This window comes from Lissotriton helveticus, chromosome 12 (genome assembly GCF_964261635.1).
Source record: "Lissotriton helveticus chromosome 12, aLisHel1.1, whole genome shotgun sequence".
Classification (NCBI taxonomy): domain Eukaryota; kingdom Metazoa; phylum Chordata; class Amphibia; order Caudata; family Salamandridae; genus Lissotriton; species Lissotriton helveticus.
This window is the reverse complement of record NC_136073.1, coordinates 297,164,568-297,187,112: the sequence shown is the minus strand read 5'-3', so window position 1 is coordinate 297,187,112 and position 22,545 is coordinate 297,164,568. Positions and strand designations below refer to the sequence as shown.

Genomic DNA, 22,545 nt, shown 5'->3' with positions numbered 1-22,545 from the left:
TGGGTATAATAGATTGATAAAGGGGAAGCCAGTCGTTCTGGCGACTTTTTGATCCATGACCATCTGATTTTCCTCCTGTCAATGGTAAGAGTTACTCTGTCATATGCTGGTATATTGGAGTCAAGACTAATTCCAGTGGCAGGCAACTGCAGCTCCAGGATGAAGGCATTGTGGCCATTATCTTGTCGAGACAAGACAGTGAAATCAATAACCTTGTCCCATATCCTGGTTTCCACCATGGTGTAATCTAGGACTGAAGAATGGCCAGTCCTATTAAAGGTATAGTTCCTGGGAGAATCAGATTTAGTTCGGCCATTTCAGGCTCTCGGCGAATGATTTAAGGTGATTGACTTGATCTGAAGGGCCAGAGGTGTCCATGCATTGAGTGTAGAAATATTCAGCTCAGGAATGGCCCAGAACTCATCTTCATCAGAGGGTAGTGTGCGGTTGGAATCATTCATGGGCTCAAATTGACAGGTAATGTCACCCCCTATGACCACCCAGACATTTTTGGAAGCCTGTGAATAAAACAATCTAGTTGGTCTAGGGTCAAAGATTCTTGGCTGGTCTTCACAGGCCTAGAATAAACATTAACCAGTGCTATTTTAAGGTTGAGAGGAGAGGGTATCAAAACACAGATGATGTCATCAGAAATGGACTTCAATTGTATGGTCATAAAACCCAAATGAGAGCCTGCCCAGGTACATAGCCCCCCAGAAGGCCTACAAACGCCACGAGAAGAGGCAGCATATCAATGTGCCATAAATCCCATACATGTCACCTCCTATATTGCCCATGTATCTGGAAACATACAAATGTCAGATGCATCTACAAAATCCCCCCCCCAGTTGGAACAACTCAGTTTGCTTTTAAGACCCACACTTTCCAGGACAAAATCTTCAGCTTGTTCTTGCCAGGTTGGCCAGATAAAATGCCAGCCTGGGTATTAGGTTTTGACAATAATACACTCTCTATCCACTCGCTGTAGTCGATTTCAAAACTAGTGTTCTCTTGGGTTCCTACAAAACTGGTCTGTTCACGTGGGTTTGTAGGACTAAAAATAGTCTTCCTCTTGTGGCATAATGTTTGTTTTAGAACTTTTGGTTTCTAATTAACCTGGCAAGTTAGTGTGGGTGCCAGTGAGGATGGAAGCACATTCAAAAGCTTGAGCTTAGTGAGTGTGCTTAAGGTCATCTCCCTTTCAGTTAACGCATCTCTGTCCCTGTCTTTTGAGGTCTTTCTCATTTAAACCGTCTTAAATTCCAACCCTATCCCATGTTGGACACCCATTTTATACTCCAAACTTGACCAAGTGTCACTCTCCAGTACATCCCTTTGACGGGTAGTCACCTCGTCATGGTTTGTTTTTAATACAAGTCAATGGACCTCATCCAGGGCCCCAAATCTGTTTGCCACAGGTAGGTTGAATACAAGAGATCTCGGTTATTGGTTCCTCTGACACAGTAAAGATCTGCTTTGGTGCCACCCGTACTGCATTGAACTTTTGCCAACCCTTGTTTTGGCCATAGAGCTTGGGGTATAAAAGTAAGTAAGCGGGAGCAATATTATTGCTGTGTCTACATCCTGGGCAAAATGATTAATCTGCAAGAGGGTTGTACAAGCTTTGGGCTTTTAAAATTAATTACACAGTCCCCATGTAGATCTTTTGGCATGTTGCCCACTCAATTAACTCTACGGGTCATAAGAATTTCACCCGCATGAGAGTAGGAAAAGTGGCGATGCCTTAACAGCCAAAACAAACATTTATTTTTTAGCTCAAACTGAGTTTCCTTCTCGGCATCTTTGGCTCAAGGTGTGCCTGCAAGTACAATTACATAGGGGTGTGAGGCAGCAGGGAGGTTTATTGATGGTAGATCGTCTCCTTGTTCCAAACCCCTACTCATGTTCCCAATCACCCATTTCATATTTCCTGGGATCCAACTGTGTCCATGTTATTCTTCCAAATACACTTGGATTGTGGCACCCTCTCCCCCTGCTTGTGTCCAGAGTCTGTTCTATCCTTAACTGAGAACCGCGTCGATTTTTCTTCTTGGAGTTTATTTTGTTTTTCCAAATCCGTTGCCACACCATTGTCTGTAGTAGTAGAAGAGTTGATGTGCAGGCTCTGGGCAGAGCTGGCCTTTCGAGGGTATTTCCATCCCTGTTGTCCCACACATTAGCCAGCTTGTCAAGTCGGGCTACCAAGGGGACATGTTTGTCTCTCATGATGATTTTAATCTGGGTCATTAAGTCCTCCATCAGGGTAGCCACTCAAGGCGGAAAGGCCTTGTCCTGTTATGGGCTTAGGACAATATCCAAGGCCTGCTTACTCAGCGTATCTGGACTTATGAATGCACTGTCATTGAGTTGTTTACACTTTGCCCCGGCCCTTAGAGCTTGGTTAGGATTATTGATCTTTGCTGGACCCTTATTCTCGCCACCCTTCCTCAGGAATGGTTTGGTTGTGGTTCCTGTTTCAGTACCTGGTACTTGCACAGACACTACAGGGGTACATTCCAGATCACTACTGGCTAAGAGCGTGGCCAGTCACAGTACCAAAAATGTCTAGGGTTAGAGATAGCCACCTTTCAGTGAGTTCAATCTCTGTGGCCACCACCCCTATGTCCCTCTGGAGCATACAGTCAATTGAGGTTTGTGGCAGGGGAGGGGGGTTGGCTGGGGCTGCACTTGGTGTTTCTCATTATTAGATCGTTTCCCCATTTTGATTGTCGGTTATGAGGGATGCAAGGATACCCTTGCTCCCAAGTCCACCACTGATCAAAAATCTATTAGGCTTTGTGCTTGTGGAAAGGTCCCAAACAGTAATGAAGAGGCAAATATAAGGGGAAACAGAAGAAAAAATAGATTGAGAAACACTTACAACCCACCTCTGCTGATTCTGCCTTCTATCCACTGCGTAGCTGTGATGTATTGCCGGGGTGACAACTTAAAAGCCTGGAGGATAATCAGGCATAGTTGAAAGCTTGGGGCTATCTAAGTCCATGTGATTAACCTTGTAGAGGGGCAAAGCAGATCCCAAGAGCAAAAACCAAGATGGGGGCCTCATAAATCTCTTGGGTGTATGGGATGGATGGGCACTCATATAGTGATACACGTCACATTTTGAACATACTGGGAGACATTAGATGGGACCCTGGCATGATACTGGTTACCCTTGACGTGGTGTCATTGTACACTAGTATTAAAAATGAATTGGGCCTTAAGGCATTTAATTATTTCTTATCAAGGAAACTAGCGACTCCATGGGAACACACACAGATGGTACTAGCGATGACAGAACTGATTCTATCAAATAACTTCTTTCTGTTTAATGGGGAATGGTTTAATCAAACTCAGGATGTAGCCATGGGCTCCAAATATTCCCCAGCATACGCTAACATCTTCATGGGCTGGATGGAAGAGGTATTTATTTGGAGCCCAAGGGCAAGCCATTGGAATGAACATATCCTATATTGGGGAGGTTCATCGTTGACTGCCTAATGATCTGGACTGGCCCTGAACAACTACGAAATGAGTTTTTGGACTACTTAAATGAGAATGATATGAACCTTAGATTCACCACTAACCATAGCTCAACCAAAATAGTCTTCCTGGATGTGGAATTATACACGAAGGAAGACAAAATCTTAAGCAGGATGTATCGAAAACCGACCTCATGCAACGCAGTCTTGCATGCTAAGAGTGCACACCCAAGACAACAAATCAGAGGTATCCCATTCGGGGAGATGGTAAGGGCAAGAAGAAATTGTAGCGAGAACCAACACTTCATGGACTGTCTTGAAGACATGGAAGGGAGATTCCACCGTAGAGGATACTGTAAACGAGATGTGCAGGCAGCTAAACAGAAAGCGATGAGCACAAATCGTATATCCACCTTAAAACCAGAGAAAAGAAACATGGCAAATACCCAACTAATTCGGGATATTGCTAGCTACACCCCAACCAGCAAGGCCTTACGAGAGAGTATGAACAAGCATTGGCACATTCTGAAACTAGATAAAGCTTTAGAAGGCTACATTGGAGAGCAACCTCAGATCACATACCTCAGAGGGAGAACGCTAGGCACACTGTTGAGTCCTAGTTACCCCACCAAGAAATCAGATACATGGCTAGACCAGCACTCTAGGGGGTTCTTTAAATGTGGGCATTGTGGGGTTTGTAAATGTGCTATGGACAAAACAAGGGATTTTCAGGTGGAACATGGTAAAAAAGTATGACATACTTATGAATATCACCTGCAGTACCAAATATGTTGTATATATCATTGAATGTAAATGTTGTAAAATATACATAGGACGCACAATTCGAATGCTTAGAGAACGTATTGGGGAACACCTGAGAGCACTTAAACAAAATGACATCAGATACCCAATAGCGGAACATTTACACAACTGCGCAGCCCAAAATGAAAGCAAAAGCTTCAGTTTTTTGGGGATTGAACAAGTGAAAATTGACCCATGAGGAGGTAACAGGGAACTTATGGTGGAGATGTGAGGCAACGTGGATTATGCATCTGAGAGCTGTAGAAAATGGCATAAACTGTGATCAGGAGCTTCAATATTTCCTAGGAGACTGAACTGATTAGGATACAAGGTGAATGACTTATTAACCTATTATGGAATTTTAAAACAGGCTTTATTTTAAAGACTGGTGTGAACATGGCTTATGAAATAAGTTAGAGTACAAATGACTATGAGGGCCAGGTGGTAATGAGATCACTCACCTCTTATAGATAATCCACTTAGGCTTTCCTGTCTATGATTTTTTGCATCCCATAGGGAAATAACACATAATCTAACTCCTCGAATAGAGATAGAGGTGAACAATTAATGTTGGGGTCTATTTTGGCTAATCAGTAAATAACAGACTGATCTTGCTCTGTTTTTCTTATAGGGTCGCTCACATCACTTACGTGAATTCCACTAGCTTAAGATGGCGCCTGTAATTTTGAATTATTCTGACAGTAAGCCCGCCTTTATTCTGTTTTCTTGCGATATGCTTTATAGATGATAGTATGGTTATCTCCTATAACCATAAACATTACACCATTATCTGTGCTTCGCATGTTCAATATTACTAGGATTTATGCCTTTTTTTTATAAATACGGATGATATTGTCACTTACACAATACTAGCTAAAGATGGCGCCCGATATCGAATCACGGAGTAAGAGGTCCGTCTTCAGTGTTTGCGATAGATTACATTAGTGTAAACCCAGAAGACGGAGGTGCTGGCCTGCACACGGGCTGTATGCGACCGAGAAGTTACAATACTAAAGATACGAGATAAGGCACTCGTTGTACACTTTTCTCGACACGCTTTAAAATTATAAATAAGAGCAAGACTTAAGAATCTGTCATGACCCCTCCGTTACTCTTAAGAGGTGATCGAGGATATTGCTTTAAAGCTCGATAGACATTTTCCGGACTGTGTAGTCCGTGACACAGCCTGATTTGGGATTGACTAGAGAGGACAATATATGGAATTTGCTAGCTTTTGGCTCCATATAAGGTAAGAGAGTTTGGCCTTATCGACATAGAATATGTGGTTGTGAACGCCTTCGGGTTTTAGGTCATTTGATTGTATTGGTCATATTTTTACATATACATTAGAAAGGATCTGGACTAATCCGGACATCATTCTATTACTTTGTTCTAGACCAAATGTTGTCGTTTAATTGACTGACACGGGGAAACCAATCATTAGTTTGGGAACGTTTTAACTACTACATCAGGAAACTGTGAGGACGGAGATAACCACTGCCCAATAACTTCAGCGAGGTAGGACTATTTTGGATACTAATGGCTTACTTGAGATAGGCAGATTTTAAATAATGAAACCTTGCCTCGCATACTCTGTTCAGTAACAAGTAACTCTCTTCTACCCCATCAGGCAATACACCTGGGAGAAGCTAAAGGTACCGACATCGTAATGATGCATGACTTATTTATCACTCACACATGGGTTACCTAAATATAATTAACACTTTGGTTATTTTAGGTCTCAATAAGTGATTAAATATTCACGCTGTCACTATGAACTGGATGTTTAAGGATTACTGTGTTGTTTGTGTATATTTCAGATTTATACTCATGCTTTAACAATGTATGCTATCATTTGGTAAAAAGAAAAGAATCTGACACTTTGCACTGTTCATTTGACTAGTTCCTTTGCACTTGGTTGCATTCTTGTGGGCTCTATCAGCACAAACTCAAAGTGCTATTTTCTGTAAATTACATATGTACAATCTGTATTATTTCCAGCCCTGACAACCACGGCGAAACGTGTTGGCACAAAGGGATTGGAGTGTGACGAAAATAAAGAAAAAAACTGTAAGAGCCCCACTGATGATCTCTGTGGATCTTTTATGATACTTCCAAAACTGAGACTTTAACATGTGCATGCGCGCTCCAAAAACTATTGTTTCAAGATTGGGGCCTCCACCGGTCTCTGACAGGCGCAGACGGACCCGCCCTTGGCCCAGGCTTTGCCCGGGAGCACCCGCGTGCTACCCAAGCTTCGGTATGCTGATGTAAGCTTTGATGGCGAGCAGGGCTCCTCCCCCTCGCAGGAACACAGGTGCTGTCTGGGGACTGAGTCCCACCCCAGCCGGATGTCAGGGATGGCATTGAAGGCTGTACTGTGCCTGAGTGGGTCTCCTGCAGTGCAGGATGCAGGTGTAAGCTTTGATGGTGAGCGGGGCTCCTCCCCCTCGCAGGAACACAGGTGCCACCTGGGGGACCAAGTACCACCCCGGTGGGATGTCAGCGATGGCTGTGCTGTGCCAGAGAGTCTCCCTCAATGTATGGTTTAGTGTATCAAATGTGTTGTTTTAGTTATATAAATCTTTGTGTTTGTTTTATAATTTAGCATAATGGTGTTGCTTTAAAATTCCTGGACCTGAAGAAGCGGTCACGAATCATGAAGCATGAGTTGGTCAAGCGGTTGTCTACATTTTAAGAAAAAATAAATAATAAAGGATTTTAAGATGTACTTAAATATTTGCCCCTGAGGTGAATGCTATTATGTTGGAGTATACTGGCGGGGCTACTGTGAATAAGTAGTGGGACCACCAAGCCAGTCTGTTCATTTTGCACAAGCACACTATTGATTAGTCTAGTGTTAGAATGTGTGTGTGGCTTATATCACTGCATGTATTTCTTTGAAATAAGTGAGAAATGAGTCTTTTAATTTTCGATCATGCATATTCTCCAAAAAGAATATGGTGTACCTTCCTTGGTAGTGTAAGTTAACCGTTTTAGACTCTCTATACAAACAATAAATGACCTTGCTCTATCTTTAAAAGTTCTTACACTAAACATTAAAATTCTGTTGCATGAATGTGTGTTTCAATCTCTTTGCTCAATATAATTCTTAACATGTATTTTACAGGGTGTTTAATGCATTGATTGCATTAACATTCCAGACAGTAGTTCCCAAAGTGTCAGTTAAATGACAAAATTACCTAAACTATTTCGTGTACCCCAAATTGTAAAGCAAATATATAGAAGTACAATTCTTTTGTGCCAACCTATTAATAGAAATTGTAATGCCTCAATGGATGGGATATCAGTTATACTCAATTGACCTATCAAAACATAGATATGTATTATGCAGATGGCGTTGTACACAGTAATAAGATGCTTGTGAAATAGATTAACCAATTCGTGCCAACTACTGTACAATTCCAAATGGATTACAAAATAGTACCGACAGTGATGGCTCAGAAAATCAGAGTAGCTCTGATCAGTGTTAGAATTGGGTAATTGGAGAGATTTTGACTCTAGAGATGTGGCCTAACAGCTAAAGCTGTACTTAAGAACTGGGAAATAAGGCTCAAGTCCTGGTGTTGGCTGTGATGCAGAACTAATCACTTAATCTCCCCCGGCCTAAAAAACATGAATCTGTCTTTGTGTGCCAAATCTGGTGCTTGCCCAAAGCACTCCAATGCCCTAGGCCGAGTATAAGGTATTTAAAATGGCATAAATACATTAAAAAAACTCAATCCACTGGTCGCATTAGAACACAAACTATCTGGCTCTGGCCTATGGCAGACCAAAATAAAATTTAAAAAAACATTCCTTTAATGCAGGCTCAGGGTGTTGGAATATAATAATTACTGTGTGGTTGAAGGGGATTTCATCCTTACAAAATGTATGGTATATCCACAGTGATTTATAAAGTATCCAATGTAACAGAGATTATATGTATATTAGTACCCACAGGTTTGGGAAGCATAAGAACAGCCTAGCCCCACAAGTAAGTTAAACAATAATGGCGGGCACCTTACATCTGGGCACTGCACCGTGTGCGCTATCCAAAGCTATGCTTTAATTATGTCAACTGAATATAATTGAAACTGCTGCTTTCAAAAAGGCGAACATTTCTGCAACCGGAATTGGTGTAAAAGATTAAAGGTAGAAGTAGTTAGGTTTTGAATTCGGTGTGTTTTTTAATTTCCCGTAGCGCCCCGGGGGTCGGAGAAGAGCTGGGTAAAGGGGTGGGGGGTCCCCAGGACTGTAAAATACTGCTGAGCCCTGTTTAACGGCCCGTTTTATAAGTTTGAAATCATTACGCAGCTTTAATGTGCACAGTTCTTCTCTGAATTGCTCCCCCTCCCCCTTGTTTGTGCATGTGTGTTGTTTTTAGTGCATGTTTTCTATATTTAACACACGTCGCCAGCTCCTTTAGCACTGATCTAACCCACTGATTTGTTTTCAGTGAGTGATTCTCTTACATCTCCTTTAGGTGTTGGCACGTGCTTCGGCCATGTGATTCATACACCCTGAGCAGGGCCTTATGAGAAGAATTGAAAATTGAAAATGTGATGGCAAAATGCTGTTGTAAACCGATACTTATACATTTTTCCAATACTCTAATATGCATTATTTGCAATGGATTGGACGGCTGTTCATTTGCGAAGAACGTCGGTGGAAGGCTGCTGGCCCAGCTCGAACCACAAGCCTGCACTGCATCACGCAAACAGCGCGTTTACGTCAGAGAATATAGACTACCCAGGAGTGTCATTGCGTTCAGGGCACGACCCACTCTTTCCCTAACTCACTGAACTCGCCCGAAAGTGGTGATGCTTATACTAAGCATCGCGTTTCCTCCCTAGAGCCACTTGGTGCGTGGGTTAAGAATATCTTAAAGGGCAAAATGTCAAATGTCGACATTGGTTTATACAGTGCTGTTCTGGAGAACGTTTTCACAAACACTTAGTGCATCCAAATAAAACAGCAACCTCGACAAAACAATAGGTTAGCAACGTAAGTCCAGGGTCGTACAGGTCTTTTATTCCACCGGGCATTTCCCCGATGCGCTGGAGACTTTGGAGGCAGGTTTTGAAAGACCCTGGTCACTCATGGTTAACTGCTTCAGGCCCAGGGGGCTTCAAGAGAGAGTAAAAAAAGAGGGAAGGAGGGGGGTGGCATTGAGAAAGGGATGAGAAAGAGAAAAATAGAGAATGAATGGATGAAAGAGTGAGACTGTGCGAGGAGACAAAGGCGCTGGGCTGGTGTGAACATTATTTCTTGGGCTGCTGTTGGTTCACAGTTCCAGCCCTGCAAAAGACCCGCATCGAAAAGCCGCATACGTTGTTTTAGTGAACTCATTCTTGCTGTACCGGTGAGAAATCTCCTGCTGGTCATTGGCGTTGTCACCGAGATACAGGTACCCACCGATTTTCTCGGGGGCTTCAGATGCGAAGACTGCTAGCATCATTGTGCTTGGCTGAAGGGTAAACAGCAGACCCGAATCCTGGATTCCTTGGGGATGCGGGAGCATAAAACCGAGGAGGAGGTTCCGGAGAGAGACAGTCACATTTCATTGTGTATGTAAAAATAGGCAAATATTTCACAAAAGTGAAAGGGGCGCATTACGAAAGAACGTTGGCACAACAAAGGCATCGAAACAGACGGCGTCCCTCGTGCCTACTTACCTGTATTAGGAACAGATAAGTCTTCTTTCGCAACTACGACTGTCTGGCACGAATAGCATCGGATCACTGTTGAACTGAGCCTCCGATGAACACTTCCTGCAAAGGATCGTGGTCGTTCATACATTTTTAGATGGAAAAAAAGGATAGAAATGGCAAAGCAAAATACATTGTTGCCTGTAGTTGAGACTCTGGTGGATTTTTAGCTGTTATGAGTAATAGACATAATCTAAGAGTGTAGAAATCCCTAATGCTTTAGATTCCCGGTAAACAGCTGAAGGATAACATCCGAATTGTATGTGGAGTGGACAATTCGGTGGTATTAGGAGTTCGACGCCTGAAGCAGTGGACAGGGGATAGGCGTGTTTTCTGAGAATTCAGAAAGTGCTGCAGCTTACAGACTGCTCATGAATGTAATAATATGTTACAATCCTAGTTGAGGAATGCGAGTCGTGTTTTTCTATCACTGACCCTCTCACTGGCATTACAATGAGTGGTTGTGTCCAGTGTGGGCTCAAGCGCAGCGGTGGTCCCTGGGAAGGATTGCTTTATAACAGGCTGGGTCCTGGCCGTTCTTTCATCAGAAGCACGGTGCCCAAGAACCAGCAAGGGTCGGCGCAATGCTCCAGTTCTATCTTCAGCAGAGCTGCATGGACACAGTAGGCGGGTGAGCAGCTTCCTGACCACTTCTCTTGCAACCCTCTGGTTTCAGACTACTTGCTAGGTTTGCTCCTCGGCAGGGCTAAAACTCTTGGGTCGTGCCCATGGCTGCTTACTCGGCAGGGTGTTTTACTTTGCTCCGGTGTACCGGGCTCAAATCTGTGCAGGATAAGAGTTGCAAACTCTCGTGTTTACTCTTCATACACAGGAATGCAGCTTACGACTTCCCGAAGGATCTAAAGTTCTAGGCTCCAAGGGTAAAGGGCTTTCCAGGTTCTTGGGCGGGAGCGCATTTCCACAGCACCAGGCTCCGTGGCAGCACTGAGGTCACATACTCCTGGGTATGAGTGACTTTCCAAGCTCGTGGGCAGGGACGTAGACCCCGGTTTCAGGCAACACTCTTCTGCGTGCTTGCATAGGGGCACCCGTGGTTGGCAGTAGGCACGGGACCTCTAATGAGGAGGTCACCTGTGGCGCAGCTTTATTCACCTAGTCATGGGTATTTACGCAATGAACCTGGGCATGGTGCTGGCTCAGACGCCAGGATCAGGCTGCATTCCCGGTCGCTGTGAGCATTTCTCGAGAGTACCGCAGTGCCAGTCATCTGCACAGGGCAGATGCAAATCTGCTATGTTCTATAAAGTTATGTATCCCTAATCCTCTGAATTGGGTCTGGGGCGGGCGGCAGTCCAGTGCTCATAGAAATGCTATTCCCATCCCGGGTGGATGTCTGACTAGGCACTAGGCAGGAGTGTAGACGAAGTCTGCCATTCAAAGACAGGTCTTCATTTCCAGGGCTTAGTATTAGCTCCTGTCTCCGGCTCTCAGGAAAGGCTGAAGCCCCAGCATCCTGGATAGAGTTCCAACCCAGACCCCTGAAAGACCTCATGGGCATTTCTCAACTCTCAGGTCCCGTAACAGGGATGCAGTTCTAGTTCATTGGCGGGACTGCAGTGCCGGGCAACAGAGCAGGGATCTTGTTGCAGGGTAGTGGGTGTGGCTTAAGTTCAGAACTCCTGTGCCAGCGACCGTTAACGTATGTCGTCCCGAGCTCATGTGTGTGGCTGCAGGTCCAAGGTCCGGGACAGGGGCGTTGCCTCAGGTTCTGGTCCATGGTGGCTGCTATCCAAACTCCCGCTCAGAGGTGGTTTCACCGACTTCTGAGCATGGATGCAGCTCAATAATTCTGACTTCGCTCCTGGATATGGGGTGCTATCCTCATTATGTAAAGACGACAGGACCAAAATCTAGTGTTCCTTTGGAACACAAGTTCCTACGGTCCAGGCTCTATTGCAGTGACCAGCTGGTGTCCACACGCGGAAGTGCAGCTTGACAACGCACCTTCCTCTACTTCGGCGCTGGGCTTTCACCGGGCCCGTTGCAACTCCATTTACCTGCGCCTAGTACCTATAACCGGGACCCCGCCTGGCGGGGGAGGAGGCGGACCGAGCGCTGATTGGTTGCAAGCCTCGGCGTCGCTCCCTGACATTGGATGTTTGGATCACGGCCTCGCGCAGGCATTGGTCTGTGGCGGAAAAATGGGGCGGGGCCCCGTTCTCTGCTCCCGCTCTCTGAGCAGTGCGGAGCTCTCCAGCACATCGACACCTGAGCGCGGCTGCCTCTGGAAGCTGCGCAATGTATGCGAGTCCGCGGTACCTGCCCAGGGACACGGAGCCGGTCTGCGCTCGCCCGAGTCGGTTCTCTCACTTGAAATAAGCCGCGTTGGCTTCGCTGGTGGAACAGAACAGAGACACAGCAGGAGGAGAGAACGCGTACGATAAAGTCGTGAAAAAAGTGAAGGCGAGAGGGATCGACGGTGCCAAGGGTAAAATAGTCGGAAACATTGCTGCCGGGACTCGTTTTCACGTAGACACGGCTGGTGGACCATCTGCAAGGGCTTTCCTTCTGGTCACCGCGCTCTAGAAGTGATTGGTACTTCTTTTGGGTCACGCGCAGGGCGCGGAGCCGAGCGCTCAGCGCGAAGTGCCATTCGAGCGTTCACGGAGAGCTACAGATCTCGCGCGCCCGAGGACTGGGCTGGGTTCCGCGCCCTCGCGCTTGTGGCACGCGGCAGCAGCTGGCACGAGGGAGCGGCAGCGCTTTGACGCCTTCGCCGGAGCATTCGAGATGGCTCCGCGGCTAGAGCGGGCGATCTTGGGCTGGCTATCCTTCCTGGCGGCCGCCACCTCGCTGGTCATTGCGCAGAATGAGACGGAGCCCATCATTTTGGAGGGCAAGTGTCTAGTGGTGTGCGACTCCAGCCCGACCTCTGACCCCACAGGCACCGCGCTGGGCATCTCCGTGCGCTCCGGCAGCGCCAAGGTGGCCTTCTCGGCCATCCGAAGCACCAACCATGAGCCCTCCGAGATGAGCAACCGCACCATGATCATCTATTTCAACGAGGTGAGAGGGCTTTAAGGGGGGGTGGGGGTGGAGGCCAATGCGCAGCGGCCCAGGCCAGACACTTGTCATGATTCCTCAAGCATCCACATGATGGTTATCTACTTCAACCAGGTGAATTGGGCCTAGGGGCATAGATACAATGCGGGTGTTACTGATTTTCCAGATGTGGTGTTTAATTAGGCAACTCTATCATGAGTATTTACTTCTGCCAGGTGATGGGGGTTAGACGAGCCACATGCTTCATGGCAGAGACAATCCGATGAGGTGTCGCAATTATGCACTTTGGCAAGAGGAACGTTGGCAAAAACACATGGGGGAACTGAGAGGTGATGTGAAGCATTAAAAAAAAAGCATTTGCAATGCAAGTGGTTTCACCTTTCGGACCTTATATATATTTAGCTGTGCAGCACATTAGCCTGGGTGCTGAAACATCTACTGTTCTTTCACATGGAGGGAAAGTAAGCACCAAACTGTGTGACATACCAGGAATGGGAAAACATGGACAGAAATATTGCCTTTCAGCTGGGAATGGTATAGTCCAAAGCTCTGTGTTTAGTTTGAAATCAGGGCCTTCGGTGGTCATATAACTGAAAATACAAGATTTGAAAAAAATATTATTGTCCACGGCTGCTCAAGGAAGACAATTTCTATGGACTGGAATCTAGAGACTGCTAAAGTGATTCTGATATTTTACTGACCTCTGCTGGTCGTTTTCCATCAAGAAAGTTAAATAGAGGCAGTTTCCAGAAAAATAAAACAAAAGAAAGACCCTTGGCAGAAAGCAATTCTGGTATTTTACTGACCTCTGCTGCTCATTTTCGATCAAGACAGTTAAATGGAGGCAGTTGACAGAAAAGAAAGTCCCTAAGCAGAAGCAGAAAATTCCTACGGTTGATCTCCAGAGCCCACAAAATACATACACATATAAGTATATACTAAATTATATACTAAAGTATATACAAGAGGTCTTGAATGCTCAACCTAAAAAATACTGGGGTGGTAGGTTATTGAGCATAAGTTAGAAAATTATGTGCTTCAACCCGAAGAAGGAGCTGGGCTGGGACCACGGCATAGTCCCCAGAGGTGCTGAGGAAAGATTGATGCGTTGGTTAGTCTTATGGCGTGATCTTTATAAGCAGTAAGACTATTTTAGCAAACATGGAGTAGGCCTATGGGAAGATCAAAATCTAGTCTGAGGGCACAGGATTTCAAATATCTACTTACACCAACTGATGTCTCCTCAGAGTCAGGTTGTGCAGTATGAGGCACAGGTTGAGCGATTAACAGCAGTCACATGATGGTGTGCAATGTAAAAGAAGGCAAGGGGCAGTAGCACCACAGAATGTCATCCTTGAAAATATTGAGGTGCCCTTTCTGGGATGGTGATGGTGAATTAAAACATACTGGCATTCAGGTATGGAGGTGGATAGCAAACCACAAGATGTACAGATAGCATTGATCTAGACAACCATTGAGGCTGAACCAAAATCTGCCTTTTCTTCTGTCCTGGTGAGGTGCCAGGTGTGGCTTGTCGTGCCCAATAAAAAGCAGTACCAAGATAATTTATTCTGGGGTGGAGTTGCAGCTTTCACCATTGAGGATGATCACAAGGAAAGGACATTTGGTAACTGTATTATGACTGAGCCAGCCACTGGAATTATGCTACTAGGTTGACTACACTACAAGGCAAGTAAAGGGAAAATAATGCAGCATAGTTTAGTAAATTTTGTAGAAATAATATTTCGTTACTTTGGTGTTCTAACACACAATGCTGTCGGAGTAAAATATTCATCTCATTAGTACCAGTTTAATACTTAAAAATGGCAATCAGCAATTCCAAGCTGATTAGTTAACTATTGCAAAGGATCATTCTCTGTGCATCTAAGTTTTGATTTGTTTGATCTACAAACCTGAAATATGTTGAAATCTGCAATTTATGCAGCAGTGGGCTATGTGGCTAGTGCAGCAAATGATTAATCATGCAGCAGTGGGATAACAATTACGTGGGCCTTGAATGATGCACTCTGAAGGGATCAGGAGATCTTTAGAACCCAGCGCAGACAGGTTCCAGATCACACAGTCCACTTGATTGGCCTTTATCTACCACGGGGTTGTGCTGAAGGAAGGTTGGAACAAGATGTAGTCAAGAGGTTAGCAGTCTGACAGATGCTTGTCTTCTTGTACCGTTGAGCTTGTCATTTTTCAAGTTGTCCATGTGTGTGTATGTACCCATCTCTATACACATTGAGATACAGAAACGGAGACAAGTGCTCATAGAAAGAATGGCCAGTGACTATTTGAAAGCAAGGACATCAACTGTGCCCTTTGCATCATAGAATAAATGTGCACTGTACCTATAGAAGGCCAGTCTGGAGAAAAGCAGAGAAAGATCGACACAGACATCCCACCTCCCTGCAATAGTTCCATTGCTACCAGAGCGGAGGCAAAGCTTCCATTGGCGCAGTTGTTGCAGTGGCACCGGTGACCAGAGACACGAGGGTCCCAGTGAACCCTGATTATTGCTGCATTTCTCAATTCACACAGCGACCAGGGGGGGCATTTCCTTCCTAGCACTAGAGCCATTGACACACTGGCTACGCCACTGACTTATCATAACTCACTTGGCTTTATTACTAGGGCCCCGGTTAACAGCTGAGCTTTCTATTCAGAATACATGGTAATTGTGCGTGAGGGCATGATGTGGGTGCGGGGGGGGCTAGAGCACCGAGGGATTCGCCCCTCTTTAATAAGAGCCTCTTCTGAACCGCGTACACGTTCCTCTGCCGGGATTTGACATTTGGGTGAGGGTGGATGGGGAGGTGAGCAGGAGGAGGCTCTGCCGCTTATTAGATTATCTCTAATTGAAGGAAGGAGGGTGTCAGGCAGATTGATGGATGAAATAAAGGCTGATTCTTCCGAGCCCCAAAAGGGGAATTGGGTGAAGGTAGAGTTTAAAAATAGCACAGATAGGAAGGTGAAAGCCACACGTGTCCATGCCTGGTTGTATGGGGTGGGGGCAGACGGGTAGTTGCTGTCAAACAAAGACGACAAATACCTGCAATTTACAGTGTCCTCTTTTTGAGATCCATCAAAAGGCGAGCGTTCCTTCATTTCTGCGCTTGTTGCTTCACGATGACACACCAGCAGCAACCCAGACATTTCTACATCTAAAAATACACGCTAATGTCTTGTTCATGTAGTGCTCGCCGCCCCTCTTTGTACAAAGCTGCAGCGTGAATCCATCACTCAAACTGTAGTGAATGTCAGTCAGTGCGCACTGTTCTGGCTGTGACAGGCGGGTTCTCACTCCCTAACCCTATTCCGTGTCCTCTGCTCTCCCTTTATTGCAGATATTAGTGAACATCGGAAGCAACTTCGACTCTGAGAGAAGCACTTTTATATCACCCAGGAAGGGGATTTACAGCTTTAATTTCCACGTGGTGAAAGTGTACAACAGGCAGACAATTCAGGTTTGGATGTCTTATTTGATAACTTTGCAGCCTTTACAGCATGATTGAGGCTTATAAACAAATTATGCATGTTCAAAGGAGCCTACCGTGAGCTGAGGTTCATGTTCTGAAACTAGCCTTTGTCCTTGTACAATAATGCAAGTGAAATATTCACATTTATGAAAATATACACGCATTTGTTGGTAGTCTCGCTACAACATGTCTTTATGGTCTAAGGGACGCCTACTAGTGTGCGTTACAAGTTATACTTTCATTTCATTTCAGGGTTTATGTGCATCTTTTCATCGAGTTGTTGTGTAGTTAAGATAATTGTGTGTGATTTGCCGACTTTATTTATGGGGAAATATAAGATTCTAGCACAGATAAATATATTAGCCAGAAACTCCAAACAGTACACTAGATTGATAATCTCAGTACCTTTGAAATTGGGTGATTAACACAAGCTCACTTGTGTGCTTTTTATAATAGGTCATCAGAGCCTGTCCCGTGCCTTGTCATTGGTTTTCTGAAGATTCTTAGTGAAGGCTTCACTTTAGGGATCTTATATTTTTTAGATGCTAGACACGTGAAAGGCATCTGCCACCCACAAAAAAACATTGATTAAACGCTAACATAGCATAGTTAGAGTTTAATAAAGAAGCTCCTGCGCATAAAAACGTGGTCACATGATTACAAACTGCTCCCTCGCTGCAGGCACAGGGTGTAGCAGCCTGTCCATGTGGAGGGTAGCAGTGTTTGGTATGCGGCTCCACTTTCTAAATGGTGGAATTAATTGCCCGACCAGCTTAGATCTCAGCCCAACCTTGTAAGATTCAGAAAAGTACTAAAAATGTGGTTATTTTAACACAGGCCGAGCTTCAGAAAATGTTGCTCACCGCAACTTTATGCTATTCAGGTATTCTGGATACTACCACCAAGACGCCAATTGGTGTAAGCGCACTTTATTAGACCCTATAACATAATATGTGGGGCTTGTCTGCACTTCATGTGCTGGTGTCTTCCACCCACGGAATTCAATTTACTCTCTCCAACCAGCAGAGAGGGATCTTCCAGTGATGGCCTCATTCGGTTTGCTGACTTTCTAAATAGAAGATGTTTGCGTTATCTTGGGCTTTTGTTTTCGAAAATACTTGGCATGATATAAATTAACAACAGAGTACAACTCAGAATGCTTCCATTTTGTGTGGTTTTAAATGTGAATATCTAAGAGAATCTAGTTGCTCTTCTTTGCCTTCCAAAGCACAGACATTTTCGCAACACGGCTGCCAATGAACTTAGTTGTGCTTTGCAGTGCTTAATTTATAATCAATTATAAGTGAAATAACACAGGGGTTTTATTTGGTGTCGCCACTGGCTCTGACAAATGCTCCTATTGATGAATACCAAAGCATCCTAGTCTTGATTTCCCCTCATGCTCCATTTTACCCACTGCTATGCACTCACTTCCTATATCTCTATTTCAATTTTGCTGGTTCTTTTTATCCCACCTTTCTGTTTGTCCCTTCTTTCATTCCTTTCCCTTCCTTCTTCTTTCTCCCTTTCCTGTATTTCTCTCTCTTGCTCTAGGACAAAGTCCGACAATGAAAAATAAGTTCTGACTCCCAAAATTGAGAGCTGGTGTGCTCAAACTACTCACACACTGGCACATATTAAACACTGTGATGGTGGCCACGGCCCTGTCCTGTAGTGATCCTTAAATTCCAAATATATGGTATTGGTCCCAGTTAATAAAATGTTGAAGGATCAACACACCTTAGCATCAGTACTTTAAACGGGAATATATAAGTGCTGGTACTCACTGTCCAGAGTATCTGTTTGCTAATGATAATTGACAGTACTCTCCCATTAAATGTACCGCATCAGTGCTCTTAAGTGCAGGGACTCTCCTTTTCAAACTAAACATACTCAGTACCGGAAAATACCTGTCTATATTAGGCAAGCACTTCCTGCAAGATATCAGAGGGGTGTCTACCAGTTCACAGAGTAGTGGGCTGCACACCACTCCTAGCCATAATGACAGGAGGCTTCCTTTAACACCCACTGGGTTGTGAAGTGAGATTACCATGGATGGGTGGGGCTGCCTCTGCTCATAAACAGCCACCAGTGGTAGTAATTGATAACTAGAGTGGGTTCCAACACTTGAGACATGTTTATTCCATGCTTAGTATGTGCCAGGTTTTACAGTAGGTGCACACCTGCATTCAGTTTTGCAGACTGTGACTTACATTGCATCATCAGCCTTTGGCCAAGAGAGAGAAAGGTATAAAAGAGAACAAGAAGGAAGAAGAGCAGCAGCAAAAGGGGGAAGAAAGGCAGAAAAAAACCTAGGAAAGTAAGATAACGAGGCGCAAAGTGGAGAGGGTGGAAGAAAAAGGCATGAGGTGGAATCTAGAAGAGGCAGCCTTGGTATTGACAACCCCAGTATTCCGCAACTTCGGCCGCAGACCCCAAGAAAAAAAGTTAGACCCATTTATGTATTATTACTATTTATTATTATTAGTAGTGTTCATGGTTATTATGATTTCATTTATTTATGTAAATATTTCATGTTTTGCAAATTAAGCGGTGTCTGAAGAGACCAATACAAAGTATAAATTGGCTCTTATTTTAAACTTGACGAATACATAACCCTTAATTCGGCTTGACGTTAGCCTGGCACAGCTTCTTAAAGTTCACCTGGCATAGTCCCTTAAGTTTAGCCAGACACAGCCCCTTAGAGTAGCCTGACACAGCCCCAGAAGGTAAGCCTGACACAGACACTTAAGGAAGGGCCACTGGAATTATGCAGCAGAGGAGGACCAAATTATTCGTCATAGTTGACTAAATTAGGTAGCAAGAAAAGGTAAAATATGCGACCTAATAAGGTACATATTGTGATAGTCTCTCGTTCATAATGTTGTCATTTTTCACATATTGACGCTGGGCAAAGGTTTTGCCTCGTTAGAACTGGTTGAGCATCCAAATAAAGCAGCAGGCAACCTTTGCATAGGGTTTCCACTGTGCTGCAACACGGGTAGCCAAAATGTAGCCACTTTTGATCCATTTGAACTAGAAACAATTGCTTTCTTAAAATTTGAAGATAATAAAGCAGATGCTGGATTATGTGGCAAATGTGGCAAACCCATCATTATGCATAAATTGACACTACAGCTGAGCTGCATAATTCCAGTGGCCCTGACACAGCTCTATAAGGTTAGCCAGACACAGCCACTTAAGGTTAGCCTGACCCAGACATCCAAGGTTACAAGGTTATTCTGACACAGCTTCCTGAGGTAATTGTGGCTCAGCCCCTTAAGGTTAGCCTAACACAGCTTCCCAAGCTAAGCCTGGCACAGCCACTGAAGGTTTACCTGACAGTTTTGTGAGGTTAGACTGACACAGCCCCTTATGGTTAGACTGACAGTCACTTAAGGTTAGCCTTGTCCAACCCCTTATGGGTTGTCTGACACTGCTTCCTGAGGTAAGCCAGACATAGCTTCCTGAGGTAAGTCGGACACAGTTTCCTGAGGTTAGCCTGACCCAGCCCATTAAGGTTAGCCTGACAGCTTCCTGAGGTTTGCCTGCCCCAGTCCCTTAAGGTTCGCCTGACAGCTTCCGGAGGTTAGCCTGACACAGCTTCATGAGGTTAACCTGACAGAGCTTCATGAGGTTAGCCTGACAGAGCTTCATGAGGTTAGACTGACACAACCACTTGAGGTTAGACTGACAGAGCCACTTAAGGTTAGACTGACACAGCCACTTAAGGTTAGCCAAACAACTTCCTGAGTTTGGCTAGACACAGCTTCCTGAGGTTAGCCTGATTCCGCCTATTAAGGTTAGCCTGACAGCTTCCGGAGGTTAGCCTGACACATCTTCCTGGGATTAGCCTGACACTGCTCCCTGAGTTTAGCCTGACACATCCTCCTGGTGTTAACCTGACACTGCCCTGAGGTTAGCCTGGCACAGCTTCCTGGTGTTAGCCTGACACTGCTCCCTGAGTTTAGCCTGGCACATCTTCCTGGGGTTAGCCTGACGCTGCTCCCTGAGGTTAGCCTTACACAGCTTCCTGGTGTTAGCCTGACACTGCTCCCTGGTGTTAGCCTAACACAGCTCCTTGAGGTTAGCCTGACACTGCTCCCTGAGGTTAGCCTTACACAGCTTCCTGGTGTTAGCCTGACACTGCTCCCTGAGGTTAGCCTGACACTGCTCCCTGGTGTTAGCCTAACACTGCTCCTTGAGGTTAGCCTGACACAGCCACTAAAGGGTAATCTGACGCAGCTCCCCGAGGTTGAACTTATCTAGCCCTTAAGGCTACCCTAAACAGCTCCTCAGTGCTATAAACCCACTTGGCTGCCCTAGCGCCCGGCCTTCAATCCGCTCTCTCTTTCTTACAGGTTAGCCTGATGCGGAACGGATGGCCGGTGATCTCTGCCTTCGCGGGGGACCAGGACGTGACCCGGGAAGCCGCCAGCAACGGGGTCCTGATCGAGATGGAGAAAGGCGACCGGGTTTACCTCAAACTGGAGCGGGGCAACCTGATGGGCGGCTGGAAGTACTCGACATTCTCCGGCTTCCTGGTCTTCCCTCTGTAGAGGGCACGTTCTCACACGGGGAGGGGGCGGCGGCTGGCAGCAGCCGCTGCACGTGTACGTGAACCCTGCTGCGTCTGAGAGCTGTGGACAGCACACACTGTAGGGAGGCATAGAGCGCCAGCGACGGGAACTCGGCCTCTCCGACCCTAGACACTTGCTTTCAAGAACCACATCCAGTCACCTTTTATTTGCAGCCACCAAAGGGGCCACACTGCCGTCCTTTACAAAAATGCTTCTTCTCTTTGACATACTGAACAGTTGCCAGTCCACTACGGATCACCGGATACATCCCTCTTTTATTTCCATTGCAACGCTGTTTTAGGGTTTCATATTTATTATTTGGTACTGTTGATTCAGACCACCTCCGCAGATCTCCTTTGTGGGTTTTTTCATACAACAAACTAGTTTCTTTCACCACATGGATTCCGTGGGTTGCAAATCTTGCTGTACCAGTGGACAGCGGTGTCGGCCCTTGTCCAGGCAATCCTGGCTGAATAGCAGATTCACTATTTCTGTGTAATTCTGAGTGCTTGTGGACTTTAATCAAGGCTGCTAACTGTTTTCATGCTTGTTTTGCTCTTGTAATACGTGGCCCAAATAAATGCCAGGAAATATACCGACCTACTTCTAATACTCTGTACGATATGTGTGAATATTCAAAACTTTACTTTGCCTTTATTCAATAAAGTTTAAATTGAACTTTTATTTTTATTAACTATAATACCGTTTCTTGGGAACGACGAGGGACGTTTTGGACGTTTTTATTTGTTGGCAATGTTTTAAATAACAACTGGAAAAAGCAGTCTGAAATATAGTTTTGCATCCCAAAAAATGTAACAGTTTTTTCTAGTCTGTTTTTCCCGTTGCACACGTATATTAAATGAATCATCCCATCTCTTAAAATGCACTTAAATACTCAAGTCCTCTCTGCAGCTTGCGCACTGCAGTTCTTAACCAAATTAAAAACATGCGTTATTACCAATTTGATGTATTGTAAAAGCTCTACTTTCAACCATATGTTTCAAATTAAAAATCTCATTTTATACATCTGCGTATGATGCGTACGTACATTAGAAGAAGCGTATTTACCGAATGTTTTGCTTGTATTTATTTATATGTGTAAATCATTTGCCAGAGTGAAAGATTACTGCGTGGAAAGCTGACGAGACTGATAGTGTATCTGGAACGTGAAATAAATGAATAAGCAACACAGTATCTGAGCATCGAAAACCCGAGGAAAAGTTCCACGAATGCTCACTAGTTTTAGGTGTTCTTGTGCGGCATAATTAGCGCTGCGAGACCATGCACAGAAAGAATTCGCGCTATATAACATGCCTAACATCACAACATATGCTGCACACGCCTGTATTTAATGAGGGGCGATTTAAAAATGTTATGTTATCCGAACTTGTAAAATGCACATACACCCACAAGGTTTTTTGACGCTAGAGAGGAGATTGAAAGTGACAGCTATAACAGTGAA

The 22,545-nt window shown here is 44.9% G+C and overlaps 1 protein-coding gene across 1 annotated transcript; it reads left to right on the top strand.

The window, feature by feature from the left end:
• Positions 1-12,248: 12,248 nt before the first annotated feature.
• On the top strand, positions 12,249-22,107 carry CBLN1 (cerebellin 1 precursor). The gene is made up of 3 exons (XM_078671239.1): positions 12,249-13,021; positions 16,372-16,491; positions 20,865-22,107. The coding sequence occupies exons 1-3, from the start codon at positions 12,746-12,748 to the stop codon at positions 21,060-21,062; spliced, it is 594 nt and encodes a 197-aa protein (XP_078527365.1). The 5' UTR covers positions 12,249-12,745; the 3' UTR covers positions 21,063-22,107.
• Positions 22,108-22,545: the final 438 nt, after the last annotated feature.

Bases quoted from the DNA above. Each gene is read 5' to 3' on its own strand.
- CBLN1 (XM_078671239.1), top strand. From the start codon at position 12,746: ATGGCTCCGCGGCTAGAGCGGGCGATCTTGGGCTGGCTATCCTTCCTG. The intron at 13,022-16,371 runs GTGAGAGGGCTT...CCTTTATTGCAG, and splicing joins TGATCATCTATTTCAACGAG to ATATTAGTGAACATCGGAAG. The intron at 16,492-20,864 runs GTTTGGATGTCT...TCTTTCTTACAG, and splicing joins ACAACAGGCAGACAATTCAG to GTTAGCCTGATGCGGAACGG.